This window comes from Uranotaenia lowii, chromosome 2, assembly GCF_029784155.1.
Source record: "Uranotaenia lowii strain MFRU-FL chromosome 2, ASM2978415v1, whole genome shotgun sequence".
Classification (NCBI taxonomy): Eukaryota; Metazoa; Arthropoda; class Insecta; order Diptera; family Culicidae; genus Uranotaenia; species Uranotaenia lowii.
The window spans coordinates 364,920,045-364,947,915 of NC_073692.1; the positions used below are offsets into that span (position 1 = coordinate 364,920,045).

Here is a 27,871-nt window from a genome sequence, read left to right on the forward strand (position 1 = left end):
AAAATGACAAAAATGACAAAAATGACAAAAATGACAAAAATGACAAAAATGACAAAAATGACAAAAATGACAAAAATGACAAAAATGACAAAAATGACAAAAATGACAAAAATGACAAAAATGACAAAAATGACAAAAATGACAAAAATGACAAAAATGACAAAAATGACAAAAATGACAAAAATGACAAAAATGACAAAAATGACAAAAATGACAAAAATGACAAAAATGACAAAAATGACAAAAATGACAAAAATGACAAAAATGACAAAAATGACAAAAATGACAAAAATGACAAAAATGACAAAAATGACAAAAATGACAAAAATGACAAAAATGACAAAAATGACAAAAATGACAAAAATGACAAAAATGACAAAAATGACAAAAAAGACAAAAATGACAAAAATGACAAAAATGACAAAAATGACAAAAATGACAAAAATGACAAAAATGACAAAAATGACAAAAATGACAAAAATGACAAAAATGACAAAAATGACAAAAATGACAAAAATGACAAAAATGACAAAAATGACAAAAATGACAAAAATGACAAAAATCACAAAAATGACAAAAATGACAAAAATGACAAAAATGACAAAAATGACAAAAATGACAAAAATGACAAAAATGACAAAAATGACAAAAATGACAAAAATGACAAAAATGACAAAAATGACAAAAATGACAAAAATGACAAAAATGACAAAAATGACAAAAATGACAAAAATGACAAAAATGACAAAAATGACAAAAATGACAAAAATGACAAAAATGACAAAAATGACAAAAATGACAAAAATGACAAAAATGACAAAAATGACAAAAATGACAAAAATGACAAAAATGACAAAAATGACAAAAATGACAAAAATGACAAAAATGACAAAAATGACAGAAATGACAAAAATGACAAAAATGACAAAAATGACAAAAATGACAAAAATGACAAAAATGACAAAAATGACAAAAATGACAAAAATGACAAAAATGACAAAAATGACAAAAATGACAAAAATGACAAAAATGACAAAAATGACAAAAATGACAAAAATGACAGAAATGACAGAAATGACAAAAATGACAAAAATGACAAAAATGACAAAAATGACAAAAATGACAAAAATGACAAAAATGACAAAAATGACAAAAATGACAAAAATGACAAAAATGACAAAAATGACCAAAATGACCAAAATGACAAAAATGACAAAAATGACAAAAATGACAAAAATGACAAAAATGACAAAAATGACAAAAATGACAAAAATGACAAAAATGACAAAAATGACAAAAATGACAAAAATGTCAAAAATGACAAAAATTTCAAAAATGACAAAAATGACAAAAATGACAAAAATGACAAAAATGACAAAAATGACAAAAATGACAAAAATGACAAAAATGACAAAAATGACAAAAATGACAAAAATGACAAAAATGACAGAAATGACAAAAATGACAAAAATGACAAAAATGACAAAAATGACAAAAATGACAAAAATTACAAAAATGACAAAAATGACAAAAATGACAAAAATGACAAAAATGACAAAAATGACAAAAATGACAAAAATGACAAAAATGACAAAAATGACAAAAATGACAAAAATGACAAAAATGACAAAAATGACAAAAATGACAAAAATGACAAAAATGACAAAAATGACAAAAATGACAAAAATGACAAAAATGACAAAAATGACAAAAATGACAAAAATGACAAAAATGACAAAAATGACAAAAATGACAAAAATGACAAAAATGACAAAAATGACAAAAATGACAAAAATGACAAAAATGACAAAAATGACAAAAATGACAAAAATGACAAAAATGACAAAAATGACAAAAATGACAAAAATGACAAAAATGACAAAAATGACAAAAATGACAAAAATGACAAAAATGACAAAAATGACAAAAATGACAAAAATGACAAAAATGACAAAAATGACAAAAATGACAAAAATGACAAAAATGACAAAAATGACAAAAATGACAAAAATGACAAAAATGACAAAAATGACAAAAATGACAAAAATGACAAAAATGACAAAAATGACAAAAATGACAAAAATGACAAAAATGACAAAAATGACAAAAATGACAAAAATGACAAAAATGACAAAAATGACAAAAATGACAAAAATGACAAAAATGACAAAAATGACAAAAATGACAAAAATGACAGAAATGACAGAAATGACAAAAATGACAAAAATGACAAAAATGACAAAAATGACAAAAATGACAAAAATGACAAAAATGACAAAAATGACAAAAATGACAAAAATGACAAAAATGACAAAAATGACAAAAATGACAAAAATGACAGAAATGACAAAAATGACAAAAATGACAAAAATGACAAAAATGACAAAAATGACAAAAATGACAAAAATGACAAAAATGACAAAAATGACAAAAATGACAAAAATGACAAAAATGACAAAAATGACAAAAATGACAAAAATGACAAAAATGACAAAAATGACAAAAATGACAAAAATGACAAAAATGACAAAAATGACAAAAATGACAAAAATGACAAAAATGACAAAAATGACAAAAATGACAAAAATGACAAAAATGACAAAAATGACAAAAATGACAAAAATGACAAAAATGACAAAAATGACAAAAATGACAAAAATGACAAAAATGACAAAAATGACAAAAATGACAAAAATGACAAAAATGACAAAAATGACAAAAATGACAAAAATGACAAAAATGACAAAAATGACAAAAATGACAAAAATGACAAAAATGTTATAATGATAAAAGTTCGTTTAAATTTTCTTGTAAGTTTTGATTTAGATTAGTATTTTAAGTCGTGGAGAGTGGTATATTATACTTTTTATTCGATTTCGACCAAATTTAAAGCAAACGACATGAAAGTAAAAGCACTTTGTTGGGACAAATATATCACCCCAGCTTTCTTTGGACATTTGTTCCTCCAGATAATATGTATTTTCTCCACTACACTACAACACAACATAATGCTTTTCCAGCACTACATAAATATGATATATTGAGCCATTTTCGTTTCGTTTTATGTGAATTTAACGCCCCCACAACCGGGACGATGACTCCTTTTGGCTCTCCCTGCAACTCCACCAGAAAATCGCCTCGCAAAGGCAAACGAAACTAAAAGAGTGGCATTTTTTCCGCCCGTTGCTATTATTGTTTGTTATTGTGCTTGCCATTTCTGCTATTCAGAAGGAGCTTTTTCACAATGAAAAAAGGGAGGTATGGAGCAATGGTCTAGTCCTAGCTCAGGGCAATAAATGTAGTGAGAATGTAACCCTGCTAGGATTAAAGATTGGAGACGATTTGCTAGCTCGACTGGTGGCAGCAAGGAAAGGACAAATTGGGTGGCGAGAATGGAAGCCATTTTTCTTGCTTTGGTAGGTTCCTATACTCTATTTATGGTGATAATTCATGGTGGAATGTTATCGATGAGGATAATTTGATGCAAATGTTTGCTTGTAAACAAATTTAGGGAATAGCATATGGTGATTGCAATCGTTGCTTAAAAGATGTCATTTATAAGATTTTCGTTCTTTATAAAAACGACTTACTATTTTACATGAGTTTCTTTATCTAGTCTCTTCAAGTTATGACTTGTTTTACGCCTCTAAAGACTTGTTGCCTTTCACTTTTACCGGTAGCTATTCAAGCCTTACGAACGACGAAATCAATCAATAATTGACAGTACGCAAATACTCATTGGTTCAAAATCATTCGCTCAATCATGAATTGTGCATGAATTTGTGCATGAATTTGTATTCACAATTAATCTTACAAGCTTGGGAACCTTAGTGTTGTTGATGTTAGCTTTCTTCTTCATGCATTAGCTACAAGCCATTCCCACAATCATCAACCATCATTCAGAACTCATGCAGGACTCCGGTTTGTTTATAACCAAATCATTACCAAGGTGTGTATACGAGCGCCGATGTGGTCTAGCGGATAGGCTGGCGCGAGTCTGGTATTGGTATGCCAGGCGTACTGGGTTCGATTCCCTGTATCGGCAAGAAAAACTTTTGGGTTCGATTCCCTTAAGTTTGCCGACAGGTAAGATGTGTTTCATTCTATAACTGACTATATAATAGGAATGTTCAATCAGTTGCCAGCTGGTCAGGTATATACACGGATGCCGGAATACCTGTAAGTAAACTTGCCCACCTGATTGATTCGTTCTTCCAAAATATACCTACATCAACACACTACACTCACTCCATAACAGTTCATACGAAGCCATGGGGTCCGGGTATGATGACGCGCTGCATTGGAGATTTGTCGAACATAATAATCTAAAAAGAATGCATGTGAGCACATACTTTGGCAGAAACTGCGGTGAATCCGTGCACCCATGGTGGATTACCAACAAATCATTACCAAGGTGTGTATATATTCAGGAGGTGTTACCGAATATCTAATTCCCGATTCAGCCATATTGGCTATGTAGGCTATGCAACTATGCGGAACTCATGAAGTTTGTTTACCAACAAACCACCGAAAAGCTGAGCAAAAAATAAACAAACTCATTGAGAGCCTCGCTCACTCCTTGCCTACTTACTGTGAAAGTCGGAGAACCTAGTGTATCAAAAGACCTTGATCCTTACCTTCTGTTTAAACGTTGGCGTTTGCATTCTTCCTATTGGATTGTATAAAGTAACCTCTATTGAGAGCCTTTCTTAAAACAAGGTGCAATTTAACATGTTCGTCGCCACGCTCACTTTGGTAGTTTTACTGGACGGGTTCAAAGAAATTCTCTGAGCGACAAAATAAAGAAGGACTCGGGGAGGAAAACTGAATAAAAAAAGAAAAGAAAAAATCTTTCAAACGTCAAATTTCTCTCCTCAATATACCGATCAGTGCGAAGATTCAAAACTTTACTTTCTAATTAAGTGAATTTCAATGAAAAAAAAATGTTGATGCTGAAAAGCACTTGTTTTGCATAATACAATGATTTAATTAGGTTTTGTTCTGCTCTGGCAAATTCTTGCATGAACAGGCGAATTAAGTCGCTCAAATTTTGTTAAAGTTTTTGAAGCTGATAAATAAAAATTGTTTGATTAATGGTTGTTTTGAAAATAGCTTAAATAACAGATTTAGATTTTAGGTAGTTCCCATGGATCGAACAACATTTTTATATAGTTTAAAGTTTATATTTACGACAGAGTTGACAGACTGGTATTGAATAATCTAGCTATTGAATTCGATTTCGATGTTTACTTTTGAATCTGCAGCCTCAGAACACGTAAATGAAGCACCTAAACAACTGAGTTACACGACTCGCTACAGGAAACTGATAATCTAAAGTAAAAATTTGAACGATTACAAGGCTTTTCAACAATTGCTGGTTTTTTGTCGAACAGTAAAAAAAACGATACAGCAAATTTCAGTCTTCCTTCCCCAGAAGAAGGAGAGCTCCAGTTTGCAACGTGTGGCAAAACTGAGCGGCTAAAAAAAGAAAGAGAGCGTCACACGTTTTTGAAGTGCCGGGGCTTCCCTGAAAATCCACCCGTAACGTAACTGTCACTGAACTGACTTTCGAACCCAAATGTGCCATTGAACGCACTCGCGCAATGACAGTTGAAGGATTCGGAGATGAGTTCGAATTAGGGTGGTCAGATTTACCGGTTTTTTTTCAAATCCGGTATTTCGGTATTTGTAATTTATAAAACCGATAAAACCGGTAAAACCGGTATTTTTCAAAGTATATCGAATTCATGAAAAGTTTTCATGTAATTGCAGTAGTAACGGCATAAAATGCTCAGAATTTATAACGCAATAGATTCAGTAACATTTCCAATAAAAAAATGGTATTGTGCCTTTAAAATATTCCTATGTCATAAATCTATCATCATCCTCATAATAATCATAATAGTTATCATCTTCATTTTGTTATTATAATTTTGATGTGAGGTTGCAGAAATTCTAGAAGTTCATATTTTTTTCAACGAATTTTTGTCCTATACTCTGTAAAACAGTATTCATATCTAAGAACAGATTTTACAGATTTATAAAAAGTTTATATAGCCTTTAATGAAAGTGATATGAAATTTGTATACAAAAAGATTTTTTGTCAAAACAACGACTAAACTTATAAATAAACAAAACTCAAAACACTGTCACAAAGTTTTTGGTTGACTCACTCCCCGCAACCTAGATCGTGATCGCATTAAGTTTGCGCTCCCAGTAATAAAACGAACAAATCGAAATAAAAATTCTTGAAAAACCAGTCAAAATTCAGCAAAAAATTTGTTGTTTGGATATGATCCATACGCTTTTTGTTGCTATAATACTGTTGCAAATTTATAAAAACTTTGTTACTGCTTTATCTGGAAAAGAAAATGCTTCAACAGCGTTAAAAATAAAATTAACAGAGTTCCATCAATTACCTTGAAAATATTGACAAAAAAATAATACAAACAGTCTAACATGTGTTTAAATGATGACTTTGTTGAAAGTTTCGTTAGAATTGAAGTTAGAATTGATGTAAACATGTGTTCAAATGCTGACCCTGCTGAAGCATTTTATGTTTTGAAACAAACTAGGAAGTTTCTAATCAGTTTTCAATATTTTTCATTTTAAATTTCAAGTTTGTGAAAGCCTGGAACCGCTCAGAACGATTTTGATAAACTTGGCCTGTTTATAGATAAATCATGTTTGCAAATTTCATCAAATTCCAGCTTTTCAATGAAAAATTCAGTGATTTTTGTGAAGAAAACTTAAATTTCTTGTAGCTGTATCTTTTTTCAGTCATTGTAAATTTATACAGTCTTTGAATGTTGCGGAGTTTGATAGTTGATCTGAAATGTGTAAAGTTTCATGAAAAAAGCTTTAATTCATAAAGTTACATCGACAAGTTTTAGCAATAATCAAATCTCACATTAACCTTGCAGTAAGGTTTATTGAGCTTGGATTTTGAAGCTGATTGAACAAAATTTGAGTATTTTTACTCATAAATATTTGGTAAAAAACCGTTTAGCTGTGCCCATTTTAAAATGCTAAATGATGATGAAATTCACCGGAAATACCGGTTTTTTACCGTCTCAAAAGTCGGTATTCCGGTATTGAGAAAATGGACGTTTTTACCGGTTTTACCGGTTTCGGTAAAACCGGTTAGACCACCCTAGTTCGAATGTAGGTGAGAAGTGAGCTTTGGAGTCTAGGCGGGAAAAATAAAATCGAGTTAGCATTGTAAACAAAACAAAGATAGTGGAATTTCAATTCAAGTAGTTTGGTGATCCAAAGAAGAAAAACTAAGGCTAATTAGTGCACAGTGGTTATTGTGAAATTTCTATACTTACCCTAAATCTACGTGCTAATGTAGGCCTGGAATGAAATTGGAATTGTGTAGCACAAATTCTAAATCAAAAATCAATCTCTATCTAGGCAATTGCTAATTAGTACGGAACGGTGCGAAGTAAAACTGCGCAGGAAAGTTGAATCCAGGTATGCTTATACTTAGATATGTAAAATGATTATTAGTAATGTGAGACCGTTCGATTTAGGTCACAATTCTACGCAGCGAAGCGTTTCGAATTCGGAATCGCCAGCTCATACCAAACTTCAACTAAGGTGAGAAATCGATAGAGAAAGTTGATTTTATCTCTAACCTAGGTTTTTTAAGGTGTAGGGACTAGCGGAAGCGAAAGGCTGAAATCGAGGCAGAATAAAACGGTAGAAAGTTCACTAAACGTAAGATAACAAATTATAATTCAGAATTTTCTATTGTACCTAATTGTAATTAATACCCTAGGAATTTAAAACGTGTCCCGGTAGAGCTTCGAACGAACAAATAAAGGGAACGTTACGAATTTGAAAAAGAGCTTTCAAGTAACTATTTACAGTAACTAATACGAATATGGGTTCCATGACGACGAACGTGTTAAAGGGCGGTACGCAGGATACAATTGGTTTCCTTCGTGTATGGCTCGTCCCGATTCTCTTGGAGAAGCTAACGAACAGCCAAGGACGATTAGGCGAGCCAGTAGTCTTTATCAGTTTCAGATATCGTTAACCCTCCAAAGCTGTTCGGGTCAATATGACCCGAAGCGCTCATTTCAAACATCTTTACATCATTCCAATCTACTGAAGAACTGTAAATTTTAACAGACCAAGTATGTTCTATGAAAATGATGATCAAATTAACGACAAAAAACTGAAATTATTGTTTTGAAAATCGGTTCATTGGGAAATGAAATACAGCTATGCAAAGTCAAAACTGAAAGTCGTTTTTTTAAAGTAAGATTTTTTTCTACCGGTAGATCTTAGATAGCGGTCAAAACTTTCATTGGACCCCAACATATCTATACATTGTCGGATAGATGGATTCTTGTCGATTTCAAAAACCAACGAAACACTTAAATACATTAAAGCTGTCAAAAGTTATGAGTATTTTAAAAATAAAATTGATTTTTTGGACTTTTTTCTTTTTGAACCAGTTTATGATAATCTGGAAAAACATATCGACTTTGTTTTTAAATGATGAGTAATTAGAATAAATTACCTACACAATGAATATAGTATCATCAAAATCGGTTAATATTTATAGCCAGGAGAACGAAATCAAACCACAACTGAAATTTCCTCGAAACGGATATTTAGCGAACGGCTTTGGAAGGTTAAAACAACCTTCAAGCTGTTGATCTCCGTGTGCAATTTGAACTGGTTTGTTCCGATCTTCTGAGAGGAGCTTACGAGCTGACCGAGGACGACTTATGAGTGCCTTCTAAGATGTTTTTATCAGCCTAAGTCTCCGTACCTTACGTCTGATGTTGAGGTTTCAAAGGGTGTCCACGCACATTGCCACGCACAAAATTGATTCGCAAAATAAGAGTTTTCATCCGATTGCCATCAAATTTTCAGGGATTGATAAAAAAAACAATTAAACTTAATTTTACCATTTTATTTACAGTTCATACGCAAATGCCCGCACCTTGGCCTTAACCCCGGCCATAAAATTCTGCACAACCTGTGAATCAACCGTTTTTGCATGCAAACTCATACTTTCTTCAGTTACTCGACTATCTTCAATAACTTTGGTCGTGTAAGAAGGTTCGGTTTCACAATCGCCCAGTACTTCTCGAAAGGGCAAAGTTCTGGAGTGTTGGGAGGGTTGAACATGCTCGGCACGAAATTGACCTTATTGTCCGCATACCACTTCAGCACGTCCTTGGAGTAGAGGCATGAGGCCAAATCCGGCCAGAATCAGCTGCTTCTGGAGGCACTCTTTCGTGTACACCTGTCCGTTTATCGTGTCCTGGGTCACGAAAAGTGCACTCCGCTTCCCGCACGTGCAGATGGCTTGCCAAGCCAGGAATTCATTAGCAAATTTAGACATCTTCTGAGTGCGGACATACACCGGAACGCAGAACTTATCTTTGGCCGTGAAAAACTGGTTGCCAGGAATCTGTTTCGTTGTCCATGATGCAGCATTCAACTTTCGTCATTTCCTGGCACGGATTTTGGCGGACTTGTTTTGCTTCTAGTCGCGATTAGGGGTCTTTTGTACCTTGAACGTTCGAAGCCCAGCCTTAGTTTTGGCCTTCTGGACAAAACTTCAGCTTAGGTGCAGCTTCTTAGCCACATCCCGAACGGAGGCGTTCGGGTTTCGGTTGAAGGCCCCAACTACCTGGGCCTCCGATCGATGGTCAATCGTTCCTTGAACCTCTTAATCACTCGCGACACCGTGGAATTCGCAATTTCCAATGTTTTAGCGATGGATCGATGCGAGAGATCCTTGTTCTCGTGATGAATGTGCAAGATTTTATCACGCGCGAGATTTTCTTTCGACTACATTTCTGCGAGTTTTGATCACAGGACTTTAAAACTTGCAGGATGTAAATAATACACTTTGAACTAAATCCACCCAAATTTTTATTAAATGCTATCCAATGGTTAAAAAGTTAGAGAAATTTCATAGTGTAACAATTTCATCGTGGACACCCTTTAGGATTATAAAAGCAAAATAAAGTTTGTAGGTGATATCATTCAGGCAATCCGTCACACTGGGTAAAGTTTTTGCCGGCTTCGAAAAATTGTATAATTTGTACATTTATTCCTCGATTTTTAAATTTTTCTATTTATGAGAATCACAAACTTGAAAAACTTTCTCGCGATGGGAGAAACTATGTCATCATCATTTTGTTATCATTAAATAATAACCTTATTACAAAATAAAAATTGAAAAAACTGTGGAATAAAATTGTTGCATTATGCTTCTTCTGATTTGCAGGATATAAATTAAGTGAATAAAGGGATTTTTGCATAGTGTTAGTGCAACAAAAGGAGCAGTTTTGTACAGGCTTCCGAAAAGTACTGGCGAACGACAGTATTCTTGCGAACGTCGCACATGCACCTCGATGAAAGCTTCCCGAATATTTCTTCCCCGACTGTTTTAAAAGGAGCGGACGTGCGATGTACAGCGCACCCTTGTTTTACCTCATGCGAGAGTTTGTTCGTGGGTATGAAAGTTTTTTAAGCTCCGTGACAGTTTTGGGAAAATCTTCGTGACAGTTTTCAATGCGTTGAATTTCGCATGACAGTACTACTTACTCCGTCCGACTGTAGCCGAGATTCGCTCGTGCCGAGTTAATTTCGAACGAACGTATGTATTTTCCTTTTGCTTGAAGCTAGTGCGGGTGGTGATCACCCCAATCACCCTTCCCTTCCCTTTTCGCCTAACCGGCACCGGCCCCACACATCGCGTTACGCCTCGGTCGTATGCTGCTGCTCGGTTTGAATAGATGGCTTGTTCGATCTATTCGAACCAAGCAGCAGCGCATACGATCGGGCATGGGTAAGGTATGGGCACGACAGTCACCCGTGACAGTCCTGCCCAAAACTGTTACGCCCTGCAGCCGACAGTTAGGATCATGGTCTCCAATTTTCATTCAATCATTTGAATCTAGACTGCAGGTCCGCATAATAGTCAAATGAAAGAAATTTGTTTCAATTGAAAATCATCGCTTTCATTTTCATGCCTTGCTGAAAATCTGCAAATAAGTAGATTATTAGTCTAAAAATACAAATAAATAGGACGTTTTATACAGAATAAAGCTATCGAAATTGCAAAAAAAAAATTTTTTTAATATTAGAATTTTTTGTTGCTTTTAAATCGATTCCTCTTACTTAAATAAAAAAATATTACAAATATAAAATTAATTTAGAGCTCTTGGCTTAGTTCCCTTTTAAAATAGTTTATAATCACAAAAAAAAAACAAAATTCAAAAAAAAATTACATAAAAATGAAAATTTTCATTTTCGTTTGAAATTGAAGATTTCGATTTTCATTTGAAAATCATCAGATGCACTTTGAAAATCATTAACATCATCATCAGTTGAAATACCGAGGAATTTCAACTGAAATCATCGTAAGCAAACTTACAGTAGCATGCTTTGGCCTTTCATTTGAAATATTTTTCTGTTGTGAATGTGAAAATTGGAGACGCTGGTTAGGATGACATTATTTTCGAAACAGGAGGCATGAAGGGATGAAAACCGAACTGTCGGTTGGGTTCGTTACAGCTTAAAGAACAACAAATCGTCAGAGGGATCGTAACGATCTCTCTGGCGATTTTGCATCATCACATCGTTAGAGAGGAACACACCATACGCGTGCCTTGGGTGAGTGCCACGAATTAAGCTAAGACACGCCCTCCAGAGAAACACACGAACACAATCCGAATCGTGTTTGTATGTTTCTCTCCGAGACGCGTGTTCGCCTGCCTGAGAAATCGACAGCTACGATTGAAACACACACACACACACGGGACACGGGGACAAAATGCGACCACACCGTACGAGTGTACGATTCAAACTGATTTCGCATGTACGCATTCGTATTTGTTGCCTCTAGGTATCTCGGCAGGACAAACCGAATGAAAATATTTGCGTTCTTGGAGTGTCGCCGAAGTTAACCGTTTTATTCTAAGTTCGGTGACTCAACTCTCAATTTTTTGCATGCTCTGTCGATTTCTGAGAGGACGCGCTTACTGGGTACAGCCTGGGTTCTCGCACGTGTTCGATGTAGCCGAAGCGTTTCGATTCGTCACCGACGGTACAGCAGCGAACCGAGGGGTAAGGAAAACCTAGACAGTTTGTTTGGCAAGAAAAAAGCTGTCATAGTAAAGCTGTACATTTCGGAAGCCTGGTTTTGTAAATTGCATCGTTTTCATACTAAAAATTGGAATCATTCAATACCCATTTCTGTAATAGAAACTGATGTAAATTGATTTTTGCATTTTAATTTTTGGAAGTTTCAAATACAGTAAATAAAATTGATATTTATCAACCAGCAGATACCGTACGAACTTCGTTTTGCTTTCAATTGTGCGAAGATGAGTTTAGAATGCTGAATCCGATGCATTTTTTCGACAATATAGGCTATTCAACAGTGTTTGTAATCACCATTTTTTCTTGTTCTTCAACTTGAAATTTAAATTAAGTGGTTGATGGGCTTTTCAATCTCGATCGGTTGTAAAATCACGAAATTATAAAAGATACATGTACTATTCGTTTATATGACCACTCCTTTGTTTGACTTTCACACTAAAATTTTATACCAAGTATCAATTGACAACTTTTAATTTTGATCACTTTTACCGTTTATGGCTCAAAATTCGATAACTGAACCCCATTTTCTGTCTCATGAATTTTCCTTGTGCGATATTTTCTATTTAAGTATGTATAAATATGCATAATCAAGTAAATAACTTGAAAAAGTTAATAAAGACGTGCCCATTTGCTGACCCGTGAACAAGGTTGCCGAAATGAATTCTCTGTTTTGACGAAAAAAAACTTTGACTTTCTGTGTTTTTACCAAAAAATTCAGTGACGGTTTTCCGTGATGATTTTTCCAAAATTTCATTAAAAAGTCATGTCAAATTGTTTACGTTTTTTTTTTGAAAAATCAATTAACATTACCATTTTCATCATATTTTTACAATTCATAATTAAGTATCCAAAATTTATTTTTGCATATTGACATAAACAATTGAATTTAAAAAAAAGCGTCCAAAATTTCCAAATTCTGTGAAAAACGAAACGTTTCAAAAATCCTGTGTTCGGTGATACAGATTTACACCTGTACTGTGCAATCACTCCCAATAATGCAATTTTCTTCTCACTCCTATGCATAATTAAGACAATATCACAAAATCGTGATCAGATAATACGGATGGATTTTCATCTCCATTAAATGTTTAATAATCTGTGACGAGGATAAGGCAGGATAGCCAGAAAACTGGGAAAACCGAGAAAAAACTCGGAAATTCGATTCAAAACTGGGAGATTTCTTTGTGGATCTTTTTTTTTCCCATATTTTAACCTGTTGAATCCTAAAGTTCATTCATTTCATCATGACAAAACATTTATTTAAGGATGTTAAACCCCTCGGGAAAAGTAAAATGTGGAAAAAGTCTGAAATTACAAAAAAAAATCGGGATTTTTTAAGGTTTGTACATTTATTTGGGTGATTTGCAATTTTCCAGTTCGAAAATATTGCATATGCTTTAAAATAACGAAACATCGTAGAAAAATATCTCGTGCATAAACTACTTTTTAGCTCACGGATATTGTGTACTGCAAATCTGCCGCAAATACAAATTTTACTCTACATTGTAGGCAGAATTTTACCTTTTTTCCACTACTAAACCATCTTTTTTGTATAAACAAAAGTCTTGTTACATTCTTAATTGATCAATGATCGATTTTTAAGGAAACGGTGCACAATTTTTCAATGCTTTTATCCGTGTATCGTCAGAATCTAGGAATTTGCCAATTTTAAATTAAAAAAATATAGAAACGTAACCGAAATAAAGTATCCTTTTTCTTAAAGAACTAAGCTTAATTCGTGATGAGCATTGAAATTGAGTGTTAGAATGCTAAAGAAAAAGATTCATCGGAATATGTTTTCAAAATTCTGTAGAAATCTCAACAAATGTTTCCGTAATCTGAATAACCTTTGAATTTCAGGATTTAATTTAAAGTTCTCCAATTTTGACTAAGTCGTTCAGGATTTAAATTGAGTATTTTTTCCCGTCTTTTATACATATATAACTTCAAAAAAGGAGAATTATGTATCTTCAAAAGAATGGCGGTACGTGGACTCTTCCCACATTGAAGGGGAGAAAGGAAAAAAACGAGTTCTTAATATCAAATTTAAAACAATTATTAAAAAACAATTTCAGAACAAGTTAAAAAAAAATTACCGATTCTTATCTTCTTTGCTCTTCAATAATAATTTGGTGTGAAAACTCTCATTGTAAAGATATCGAAAATTTATTTTTCGATTTATTTTTAAATTATTTTCAGTACATTTTCTAGTAAATGTATAAAGAATGTTCGTCTGTTTGTTCCTTATAAACTCGAAAACCACTGGTATGTATGAGTTTTTTGTGTCGGAGATGGTTTTTAAAATACTTCCAAACCACTAGGACTCGAAGAAGGGGTTCTCCCGTTCAAAATTAATAAAAATATGACACTATTCGAACAATTTCCGGAAACTATTGAAACGATCAACGTGAAATTTGATGTGTAGCTGGTTTCGAGTCCAGGTATGGTTTCTTCAATACTTTGGAATCCGTTCAAATCCGAAAAAGGAGGGCTCCCATACAAAAATAACAAAAAATCAACACAATAAGAACAATTTTAGAAAACTACTAAATTGTTCAACGTGAAATTTGGTGTGCAGCCCTTTCCAAGACCGAGAATGGTTTGTAGAATATTTTCAAACCCCTCCTAAACCCAAAAAAAGGGGGCTCCCATACAAATTGAACAAAATTTAAAAAAAAATCGAACAATTTCCGTAAACTACTGAACCGATCAAAGTTAAATTTGGTGTGTCGCCATTTCTAAGACCGAGAACGGTTTATATAAAACTTTCAAACCCATCTGAGCCCAAAAACGGGGGGCTCCCATAAAAAATTAACAAAAATTCAACAAAATTTCATCAATCCTAAATATAAGGATTTTCGATAAAAATTGATAAACGTGAGAGTTTTGACATAATGGGATGATTTATAAATAAGATGATATGTTCAATTTAAAGATGCTTCCCATTGAAATGAATGAAGACTCTCATATTCAATAAATGTAATATAGAGTAGGTGTTTCTAATATGGCATGTGTGCCTAATGTTAACATACCGTTCGATTTAGACTATTTTTGACGTTATTTTTCACTTATCACAATTATAAAAAAATGATATTGTTACGGATCATGTGAACTTTCATTTTACCAACAAATTATTTTTCTAACTCACAGTATTTTTCGTAAAATCCGGAATGTTTCAAAGTATGTCCAAATTGAATGGAATCGTTAGCAAATTTCTTAAAAAACACCTATTTAGAAAAAGAAGATTAAAGCTGAATTTGTCTACCGATTTTTTTTAAATTTTTTGTCGGATTATTTTTTATCATGGTTTTTGTAATTTGTATGTTAGAACCATGGTTTTTTCGTGTAAATACTGAAAAAAGCTTATGTCCACAATTAGGAACACGGTTTTTTTTTTAGCTTAGCTTAGCTTAGCTTGATTGACTACTCATATCCACCTCAAAATATGGAACCCAAAAATGCTTAATTTTTTATTTAATTGTTTTCAACTTGACATTTAACATTTTGTTTTGTCTGGATAGATTTTCGGATGAGAAATTGACAAGACACCTTCTCTTGTCGACGACTAAAAACTGAAGAGGATATTTTATTGTCATTTCATTCTGATTACAGTTTTTACCGCGCAAATTTCATCAAATTAACATGAACAATAATTCAACGCACGGGTAACATTATAGCAGCAGTCCAAACGAAGCAAACAGTTAGCAACAGCTAGTATACATCGAGGCGTTTTCACTATCAACTCAGGGTGACCAATAGTGATGAGATTCATCACATTTCTTTTTAACAATTCTTTTAATTGAAATAACATCAACGCATTTCGAACTCCATAATCGCAGGCGTGGTTCAGTAGAATGAATTCCACATCACCAATGGTTGCTACTCCGTGATTGACCGAGGCCATCAATTTTGATCAGAGGTCAAAAGAATGGTATCTGGGATTGACTACACATTCACAATATCCAAAACTGATGAAACTGACAATATCCAAACTCTTTTAACATCAATAACGGCGCCGGCCACGTCCTAGTAGTCAATGGATAGGTATGAAAAAAGAGAAAGGGATGAAAGAAAAAAAAAATTGTGCATTTGGACCGAGGTTACCTCTGCATCCTAGCAAATAATTTTGTTTGGGAGATTGGGTAAAAGGATTTGATCTGGAGACAATTTTGACTGTGTTGTGATCTTGAAGAATATATTCATGCACTCCTTTGTGTAGAACCCACGAACTCTTCTTATATTTTATCAATTAAAACTTATTAACAGATGATTTTATTTTTAACTAAAGATTTGTTTAAACGAATCTTTAAAATATTAGATCTCATTGCTATTATTTGCAATATTTTTTTAACAAAAATATTGTTATTTTTGTAGTTAACAGAAGATACTGTCCATAATCCCTGGATAATATTATGATTTGCTCAATACTTTTCTTTTTTCAAATAGCCTCCGATGTAATGCATGAAAAACAGAAATAATGACTTCTTTATAGATTCAATTTGAAATATTTAATAAAATAATGCAAAGTGAAAAAAACGTGATTGGAATAAAACAGCGAACGAAAAAAAAACTATTCAACATTCAATAACTAATCAGTTATCAAAGCATACCTGACAGCTCAACTAAAATTCGATTACTCAAGAAAATAGAGATAAAATGGATACATCTATAACTTTCAAAACTGAAGTTGTTATATAAAATGTTTAAAACCTTTTAAACTTTTTGAAATCAGTTAAAATTTTTTAAGTTTAGCCTTTAAAATTCACTTCATCCGCTTCCAAAGCATCAAACTACATATAAAAAAACTCATTAGTTTATTTTCTGCCAAGTTTATGGGAAATCGATTATTGCATTTTTAATACTAAAAGACTAATTTTTAGACATTTTTATCGATTTTGAAAATTGTTTAAAAAAGGAAACCAAAATCATGTTTACGAGGAAACCATTTTTAGATAAACGAAACAAATATATGTAAGAAGAAATCTCATATGAAAAAAAAAAAAAAAGAACGGGCTCACCAAAGCAAAGGGGAATTTTGACCTCGGAGGATCCTGGGCACAGGAATAGCTTCCACTGCCGTTGAAACCATAGCTAACGATACTTGCAACTATGGAGGGGCCCGATGTCCGATACTTGACAATTTCTTCCAGGTGTCGACCATTCTTGGCTCAGATGGATCAGGTGATGTTGGGAAGACTACCGGGTGCGCTTCTTCAGAAGATTCAAATCTAAAGGCTGAATTTGTCTTCGGTTTGGCCAGTTCAATAAATTCTTCAATACTCAATCACTTCTTTTAAAAACTTCACAAATTTTCAATTTTTGGAATTTCAATTCTCACTGTCAGAAAAAAACGCGTCCGCTTTGTTATTCCACAGCCTACCAAGTCCACTGTTTTCAATGTGTTCCTAATTATGGACATAGTCAAAATTTACCAAACTATATCAAAGTCATAGAATGTATTTGAAATAAATTTGATTGATTAAATTGAGTTTTAACTCAATTTTCAACGATCTGTTAAAATAAACTGTTTGAGTCAATTAAACATGATATTTTTTCACTTCAGTGTACCTGAAAGCTAAAAATGTTGGAAAAATATTTTCGCTAGGTTGTAAAAAAACGCACCCTACGCAACAGGAAAGGAAACCATCAAGTTACAGAGAGCTTCTCAACGAGAACAGAATCGAAAGGAAATATTTAAAAAAAATCTTTATAAAATACGTTGTATACCATCACATGCATCATGCAACACTTTTCAACTTCAATGGCTTCTAAAACATAATGTCCACAGAAAATCAGACCGCTTGTACATCAAAAGTTTTAAGGTTAATGGGTCATCTAATTAACGTTGTCAAAAAAATAATTGGTTCCACCAGTTATTTTAAAATTAACAAAACATGCGATTTTCACCCTACTAAGAAAAAAGGGGTTAGTTGCGAAAACCTTTGTTTTCAATGAAAAATCAAATGAAAAGTGTGAAAAGTTATAGTTTTTGCTATATTTCGTTACGTTGATTTCGTTACGTTTAAAGCTCGATTGGCAGTTATTTTTGATTTTGTTCGAATTAAATTTGATAATTTTCTATGAGAATCATAAAACTTCAAAACACTATCTCACGATGTGAGAAACTATGGCATCATCGTTTTGTTATCATTAAATGTAAATTTTATTGCATAATACTAAAATAAAAGTTAAATAAGTTTTGTGGAACACAAATGTTGCATCTAACCATGCTATTGCATGATGTTCTGTTTGACTGTATCTCATTTGTATCCATTACAATGAATTTTCTACTTTTTGAAATATAATAAATGCATCCATTGGAAAAGGTAACGTTTGATTAAAGTTGGTAATAAGCTCAACATTTACTACTTTCTTCAAAACAAGCTTAAAGGAATATTGTGTAGGTTTTTATAGTCCTTATTTCCCTATTCATATTCCAAAAAAGTTATAAAAATTATAAAAAGGTTAATTTTGAGATTTTTCTCATTAAAGTATTAAAAAAAAAATAGAACCATAAGCAAAATCAGGAACAAATAGTGTAATATTGGGTACGCAGATACATTTTTCCTCATATGTTAACATAAGGAACACCCATATGTTAACATTAGGAACAATTAGTGTCACATTAGGAACATCGACACACTTTATAAAACATGATAATTTTCGTAAATTAAATCTTGAAATGATTATTTAAAACCATAACAGAAATCAGAAACAAATTTGGAACTTAGTTACCAAAAAATTGTATATCTAAGAATTAAAGATTCGGCCTACTAATATCAAAGCCAAAAACTTCTGACATAATATAGCGAAATTAGGCTCACTTACCCTACATATTATTAACAAATCCAATCTTAGTGATTTTATAATTAAATACAAATTTGCCTGTTTTAAAATACTCCTCCCGCCTTAAAAAGGGAAGGTATTTAGTTACATTAAGATTTAAGACAATCTAGAAGCTCAAATGCCATGGAAAATTGAATAAGCTGAGCTGAGAATTGAGTTAGCTTTGAATAATGTTAAAATTTAATTTCAAATGAAGTATATTTTAATTATATTAATTTTAATAATCCTTATTTTTTCCAAGGAAGGAGTAGCAAAGCACATCGGGTAAGCTAGTTCACAAATAAGTATGGAACGAATCTTCTAAGCAGAGTTTACATGTTCTTTCTCCAGTTTGTTCGCTCGAAATCTACCCATAAGCTGCATAATTGGCCGAGCAGTACAAAAGTAAACAATTTCCACTAGACTTAAAACACTAACACCCAAGCAAAGGCCTAGCAATCCTCCACAGTTCGCAAGAAAGTCGATTACTCCATACAGTTCACTACGTTTGGAGGTTATGAACTGAGCTTCCTTGAAGTACACCTTCACATTGGCTAGACTTATCCTATAAAAATTAAAAGAATGAATGTTAAAATTCATTGAGACCTATAAGATGACACTTTACCCTGGATTTCCTGTGGAACCGGGCTCGTAGCTTTCCATCCACGACTGCAAATCCAGATCCGTTTGCGTGATCTCTACACTGTACTGTATGGAAGTACAAGCTGGCAGACAGTTGCAGTAGTAACGTTGATCTTCCATTCTCATTTCCATAAGCGAAATCTCCGCTCTACGAATGCACCACAGTTTATCAATATCACAAACCTCCGTTTCGGTCCCTCTTGGCATCGAAAACTTAACACAACCACAAGCTATCCGGGTATAATTGGTGAGACATTCGAGTTCACAGTTGTCTTGCGTGTAGATTTGAAAGAACTGCAAAGTTCTTTCATGGTTGAAGAAGCATTGACGACGTTCTGGAGTGTAGTCATGCAAGCTGGAAGCTGTAGTTATCATTTGAGGTTTAACGGCAATCATAACATCCTGATCGATCGGAATACGAATATATTTTTTGGACATCAGAGGATAGTCGTCAGGAGAATGAAGCAAAAGCTTGAAGCTTTGAAGCGGTCCTCGGCAAAGATATTCTAGGTTGGACAGGTTCGTTAGGAGTCCTATATCAATTCCAGCTGAAACTCCTGAGCCAACCGAACGAAAAGGATAAGTTTGATTCCTTAAGCATTTTCCGTATCCTTTTTCAAGGCTCCAGTTGGAGGAAGATCTGCTTTCCTTGGAGTATGAATGGTCCGTGTGAAGATTTCCCATCCGAAAAAGTTCAGGATCCGAAAGCCCGTTGTAAGTGTAACAAATTCCTTCTTCCGTAACAGTTTGTGCCACGAATTGGTAACAGTCGGAATAAATTGAACGTAGTTTGCACATAACTAGCAATTCGTTGATTTTGGGTGCCATCTCTTCCATAATGTGGACCATACTTCGATTGATTCCGGTGTTGGGGAAGGAGTAATTTTCTCGAAACATAATCGAGCCTGCGTAGAATTCGGTTTCACAAAGTTGTAACATTGTAAAGAAGTAGTCAGACCTAGAGAAGAAAACTTGATTCAATATCTCCGACTAATGTAATGTAAAGGATGTAATGTAATGTAATGTAATGTAATGTAATGTAAAGGAGCTGTTTTTAAAAGTTTTTGTGTATTAAGTTACTTTTCCTTTATATTATTTCATAAAATAACTAAAATTAATCAAACAAAATAGAAAACTTAAAAAAAATTATCCTTTTAAACTTTAAGTTCATGTTATATAACTTAGAATTTAAACATCAAGACCCATCACTTACCTATTGAACATGGTAAAATTATCATCGCCACGTAACGCTTCATATGAAAAATAAGCTGAAAAATTAAAAACCGCAACTGGAACCTTAACCTGGGGACAAATGGTAATTGCCGGGAATGGAATCTGCCACACGGGTGTCTGTCGCTCGGCAAATGTCACAATTACCGGGCTGTTATCCCATTTCCGGTACACCTTCAGTATCAACCAGCCACATCCGCCAACGGATAGGGCAAAAAATGCAATCCAGAGTGCACGTTCGACCCAGCAGCTTCTGCCACAGCAGCTTTTTCTTCGCCGGCTTGCAAAGTACCGGACCCCGTGGATGGAGCTGTTGGAACAGTACTCCTGGAAAAGAGATTCCTGGCTGTTCGTTGTTTGTGGTTCCATTTTCCCTGAGCTCTGGTTGAAGACTACGCGAAAACTGAGGTGTGTGCAATCAAGGATGTGTTAACTTTTTTTCCAATTAGCAGTGATGATTAGTCAACAGGTAGAATGCATGCGTGAGGTTAAGAATTCTTCTTTAAGGTAACTGTTTACTAATTACAATTTTTTTTTTCAAATATTGAAAAGTATGTCTTATGCAATTTTACCATGAAAACAATTTTTTTAAATGAAAAACATCTAGACATAATGAAGAAGCCGGTACCCACTTTTCACCTTGCAAGCAACAATTATTCTCACATGGGATGGTTGCAAATAGTCTTTCATTAAATCCACCCAGCTTTTGTTTGTTATTGGAATGTTATGTTAGACTGAGTTGATTTGGGGTCATTTTGGAATTTCTCAAACCTTGGGGTCTTAAAAGCTTCGTCTTGGTCCAAAACTCATCCATGATTTTTTGCAAAATTTTTAAGTAACGTTTACATGAGTAAATTTGAACTTTTAGGTTTGTATGGGAAAATTGATTATTTTGTACTAAAAAATCAACATCATTTTTGTTTCGTCTGTGGAAACGAGCCAGCTTATGGTTTTTATGCCAATTTATCAAATTCTTAAAGGAAATTTTCCGCTAAACAACTTTGTCGAAGACCGTAGCTTCGTATCTTATTAGGCAAAAAAGTTATTAGCTGTTAAACAGGGGTATGTCTTTTAGCATTGACAAACAATTATTTAAATTGACATCACTGCTTGAACCTCGCGAAGTTTTGCATTGAAAGTAGTCACGCAATACCTCGCTAGGCACTCTGCAGGGATGTCAATTGAATTTATTGTTTATCAGTGCGAAAAGACATACCCCTGTTAAACAGCTAATAACTTTTTTTTCCTAATAAGATACAAAGTTATGGTCTTCGACAAAGTTGTTCAGCGGAAAATTTCCTTTAAGAATTTGTTAAATTGGCACAAAAATCATCAGCTGGCTCTGTTCCACAGACGAAAAAAAATTTATGTTGATTTTTCAGTACAAAATATTCAATTTTCCCATACAAACCTAAAAGTTCTAATTTACTCATGTAAACGTTACTTAAAAATTTTGCAAAAAATCATGGATGAGTTTTAGACCAAGACGAATCTTTTAAGACCCCAGGGTTTGAGAAATTTCAAAATTACCCCAAATCGACTCAGTCTAATGTTATGTGTCACTGCTAAGTTTTCTCTTATCTTTGTTTCGAAGCAGAAGGGAAAGTCTTGTGTTCAATTATTCAACAATTTTACATTTTATTAACAATTTCTCAAAATTTAAAACAAAATTTATCGGATAGCTATTCAGCATCCATATAATCTATATATATAAAAAGCAATTATCTGTATGTTTGTTTGTTTGTTTGTTTGTTTGTTTGTCCTCTATAGACTCAGCCGTCTTAAGAGCTAGAGATCTGAAATTTGGCATGGATGCTCATTAGGACCAGGAATGATGAAAAATGTTTTTAGATTTTTGGACGACCCCTTCTGAAGGGGGTCGTCCATACAAGACAAATATTGTTTTCACGTTATTGACGTTATTTTCCGTCGGATTGTGATGAAAATTTGCACATGAGTGTTTTGAGAGACGAGCAATCGATTACAGTTATCAAATTTAGGGTCAGGGGTCGGCCAAAGGGGTCGTCCATATCCATTGATTAATGTTTTTGCGATATTGGCGTTATTATACACCGGATTATGATGAAAATTTGCACATGAGTGTTTTGAGGGACGAGCAATCGATTACAGTTATCAAATTTAGAGTCAGGGGTCGGCCAAAGGGGTCGTCCATATCCACTGATTAATGTTTTTGCGATATTGGCGTTATTATACATCGCATTGTGATGAAAATTTGCACATGAGTGTTTTGAGAGACGAGCAATCGATTACAGTTATCAAATTTAGGGTTAGGGGTCGGCCAAAGGGGTCGTCCATATCCACTGATTAATGTTTTTGCGATATTGGCTTTATTTTACATTGCATTGTGATGAAAATTTGCACATGAGTGTTTTGAGAGACGAGCAATCGATTACAGTTATCAAATTTAGGGTTAGGGGTCGGCCAAAGGGGTCGTCCATATCCACTGATTAATGTTTTTGCGATATTGGCGTTATTATACATCGCATTGTGATGAAAATTTGCACATGAGTGTTTTGAGAGACGAGCAATCGATTACAGTTATCAAATTTAGGGTTAGGGGTCGGCCAAAGGGGTCGTCCATATCCACTGATTAATGTTTTTGCGATATTGGCTTTATTTTACATTGCATTGTGATGAAAATTTGCACATGAGTGTTTTGAGAGACGAGCAATCGATTACAGTTATCAAATTTAGGGTTAGGGGTCGGCCAAAGGGGTCGTCCATATCCACTGATTAATGTTTTTGCGATATTGGCGTTATTATACACCGGATTGTGATGAAAATTTGCACATGAGTGTTTTGAGAGACGAACAATCAGTTACAGTTATCAAATTTAGGGTTAGGGGTCGGCCAAAGGGGTCGTCCATATCCACTGATTAATGTTTTTGCGATATTGGCGTTATTATACATCGCATTGTGATGAAAATTTGCACATGAGTGTTTTGAGAGACGAGCAATCGATTACAGTTATCAAATTTAGGGTTAGGGGTCGGCCAAAGGGGTCGTCCATATCCACTGATTAATGTTTTTGCGATATTGGCTTTATTTTACATTGCATTGTGATGAAAATTTGCACATGAGTGTTTTGAGAGACGAGCAATCGATTACAGTTATCAAATTTAGGGTTAGGGGTCGGCCAAAGGGGTCGTCCATATCCACTGATTAATGTTTTTGCGATATTGGCGTTATTATACACCGGATTGTGATGAAAATTTGCACATGAGTGTTTTGAGAGACGAACAATCAGTTACAGTTATCAAATTTAGCGTCAGGGGTCGGCCAAAGGGGTCGTCCATATCCACTGATTAATGTTTTTACAATATTGGCGTTATTATAGATCGTATTGTGATGAAAATTTGCACATGAGTGTTTTGAGGGACCAGCAATCGATTTCAAGTTTCGAATTGCGAATCAGAAGTTGGCTGAAGGAGTCGCCCATACCCAACTTTAATGTTTTTGCGATTTTGACGTTATTCTACATTGGATTGAGATGAAAATTTCCGCATAGGAGTTTTGAGGGACGTTCTTTTGCTTTCAGGTTTCAAATCTTGACTCAGGGGTCGGCAAAAGGGGTTATTATCTGTTCACTGATTTTACGATATTCTCTTGATTGAGCATAGAATTGTAATGAAAATTGACACATGGGAGGTTAACAGAAAAGATTATTGATTTCAGGTGTCAAGTTTTGAATCGTGGTCAAAAAAAGGCCGTCCATGGCAAAAGGGAGTTTTGAGGAACGTAAAATTGGTTTCAATTATCGAATTTCGGGCCATGGGACAGAAAAAGAGGGTTTCATTGAAAGTTCAGTGTTTTGTGCAATAATTTTGTTGGAGGCAGTTAATTGATACCAATTTATGTGTGAAGGTCAAGCAAAAGAGTCGTGCACATAAACAAATAGTACATGTTTCTGCCATAATGTCTCGATTTTGCAACCGATCGAGAAGAAAACACTCTCACATAAATTTTAATAAAAAGCCAATCAACCGTTTAATTTGAATTTCAAGTAATAGTAACAGTAGCGACTTTAAACACTGTTGAATTTTTTCCCCAAAATTGTCGAAAGAATGTTTAGAATTCATTTTCTAAACTCATTTTGACGTACCAATGATTTAAAGCGAAACGAAGTTCGTACGGGATCAGCTAGTTGATAAATAATAAAAACAAAGATGTTGACACCCATAGAAGAGGTTGCTAAAATCCAATGTTTATTTAGCAAATCTCTGTGTCGAAAATGCGTTGAAAAGTGTACTCTATCAAAGATGATATGATTTGAAAAGCACTACTGGCATTAGGATTCGAGCTCCCAATCAAAATTATGCATGACCACTGCCATCAAGCGAAACAAAAAAAAACATTTTTTGGGATTTTCATCCTATTGGATAGTTCATCGGAAAAAAGTGAGAATCGAACTCATTGGAACATTCTTATCTCGACTTGCTTGTCCGATATCTAACCCAGTGCACCATCTTAGTCGGTTAGCAAATAAAAGTTTATTGTCATAGTACTTCTGCCACAGTTGATTATTAAAAAAACGCCCTGCATCGGCCGCCTGCCGTGTGGTCGGTTTTTTTTATTCTCCTTTGTCTTTGATATGAAAGGGATGAGATTGGGAGGGAAATGGGGTAGGAATGGGGTGATGTTTTTTGCGGACCGATTTACATACACACGCACAGCTCATCTTGGCTGGTGGTTTTTTTTACTGTCGGTTGGAAACAGAGATTTTTTTTATGACGGTGTATGTACACAAACAGCACTCGGTACATCATTCGACAAAATCCATGCTGGCTGTTTTTTTTTTTCATCCTGCTTTGTCAGGGGATAGGATATGAGATATGTTTAATATGGTTTCTTTCAGAAAAATGTAATGCAGATGTGCTGGGAGGACAATGCCAGTTATTGGAAAGCTTGATAATGCCGCTCTGGCATAGAATCTCATACCGATAATTCTACCTCCAAGTAAGGTCACTGTGGGTGTTTAATGCTTTTCAAGCTATGAGTTATTGACAATCGCCGAAAATTTTTTCTACAATTTGTCTTCATTTGTTAACGGAAAAATAAAGCTAAAATTTACATTTTCAGATGAAATAATTTTCATCTGGAACCAAACATTTATAAAATTGTGCCAAATAAAATAAAGCTTAGTGCATTTACGACAGTTATGAATGCATTTATCTAAGAAACCATACCTTTGATCGAAAAACTTTCTATAAATAAAACAAAGGCTATCTTATGATAGTTCAGAAAAAAATGAAAAAGAACTATTTTTGTTTTTTTTGTAAGAAATTTTTCTACTGTATTGGTTTTAGGGGAGATAAGCGCATAATGGCCACCTTAAGAAAGGCACTAGTTTAACCATTTAAAACAGCTATAATTTTTGAGTTACTTCACTTTCACTTTCACTTACACTTTTATTTTCAGGCTCTCAGTTATTGTAAAAGCACAATTAATAGGGGCACGATGAGCATTTTCTGCCGTAGAAGGTTGCGGTAAATTAAACTCAACGAAGTCAACTGAATTATTGACCTACAGCTTGACTTGTTTCATCTGACGATTTGGCCTATTGATTAGATGTCGGAGAGGTAATCAGTAGACTCTAGTTCGATTCCTGGTCGAAGCAATTTTGTTTTTCGTTTACCATTCATAATTTTGCACTAAATGGTGAGTCGTGGATGAATCAAACAAAGCAATAACAAAACAACGTTTGTCTGTTTGTAGAAAACAAACAATCCACACACACTCATACATTATGTTTTTAGTGCTTTGTTTGACGGATGATGCTACTAGCCGTATAATGTAACAATCAAAATAATCGATCATGAACGGTAAATGAAAAAAATCACCTCGACCAGGAATCGAACTCGAGTCTTTTGATTATCTCTCCGACACCTTACCAATAGGCTAAATCAGATGAAAACTTGCCAAGCTTTGGCTCTATAATTCAGTTAACTTCATCGAGTTGAATTCACTACTATTTACATTCTTTGAAAGAAAATGTTCATCATGCTCCGATCAATGGTGCTTCATACGCCCCTAGTCAACAAGTTTAAATAAAAACGCGTTTTAGTGCGTAACTTTAGTGAAAAATCAAAAACTTAATGATGGTAAAAATTCGATAAAAATGTGTATACCATGTTGCAGTGCGTATTTCATAGATCAATATTATTTAACGATCATAAGAACTTATTTTCCGGTGCTCAAAAATTGAGTCACTTGAGAACCTAGGTGTTTTTTCAAAATAATTCTGTAAAGATGATAAGGAGATTTCTTTTATGCTGAAAAATAAACAATATATTAAAAACAAAACTGTTCCTCATGAAAATTTAATTGATATAATTTGTACTTCCGTGAAAAAGCACTCCTTATTATGCCCCAAGTGCTCGTTATGCCTTTATCTCTTCTATATTCCATCGGCCGGCGCACACTTTTTTCAATCATGCTATTCTCAAGAACTCATTTGTAACTGGAATGCCTGCTAGCAAAATCTGACAAAAACGAAGCAAAACTATCATGAGGTTGAACTTTGAAAAAAAAAACCAAAGCTTTTGTTTTGATAATTGTTATTTTTTCCACGGGAACGGAGTCTTTGCAAGTCATTGTATTTTTTACAAATTATCCAGCAAATAGAAACTTTAATCAGCTAAAGTGTCAAAATTAAAACCTGAAAAAATACTTTAATCTGCAAGGGACCTTGCTAAAAGAAAAAAATGTTATAAGATTCAATCGCTGGAATTTGTTTGAAATAGGGTTTTTCATAAGTTTTGTCGTCCATAAAAAAAAATAAAATAAGCTGGATAGTTTTTTCACAAGCAACAAAACGCTGTCAAAATTTGATTTTTACAATAAAATGTTAAACAGCTTTTAGCAAAAAAAAGTGGAGGACGTGCCATTATTGAAGTCAACTTCCAAGTGTTTTCTGCCTAGCTGTGATGAATTTAACAACTACGAACATGTTCACAGCTATGATAAAATACTTGAAAACTAGTTAGCAAGCTGGAAGAACCAAAAATACTTT

At 33.9% G+C, this 27,871-nt stretch overlaps 1 protein-coding gene across 1 annotated transcript; it reads right to left on the reverse strand.

Annotated features, from left to right (window-relative positions):
• Window positions 1-19,287: 19,287 nt before the first annotated feature.
• On the reverse strand, window positions 19,288-21,207 carry LOC129743128 (pickpocket protein 28-like). The gene is made up of 3 exons (XM_055735094.1): window positions 20,822-21,207; window positions 19,592-20,566; window positions 19,288-19,531 (listed from the first exon to the last, which is right to left on the reverse strand). Exons 1-3 carry the CDS (start codon window positions 21,205-21,207, stop codon window positions 19,288-19,290), a joined length of 1,605 nt encoding a protein of 534 aa, XP_055591069.1.
• Window positions 21,208-27,871: the final 6,664 nt, after the last annotated feature.

Excerpts from the sequence above, each read along its gene's own strand:
- LOC129743128 (XM_055735094.1), bottom strand. The coding sequence starts at position 21,207 with ATGGAACCACAAACAACGAACAGCCAGGAATCTCTTTTCCAGGAGTAC. Across the intron at positions 20,567-20,821 it reads AATTTTACCATGTTCAATAG|GTCTGACTACTTCTTTACAA; the intron begins GTAAGTGATGGG and ends TTTCTTCTCTAG. Across the intron at positions 19,532-19,591 it reads GGTTCCACAGGAAATCCAGG|GATAAGTCTAGCCAATGTGA; the intron begins GTAAAGTGTCAT and ends TAATTTTTATAG.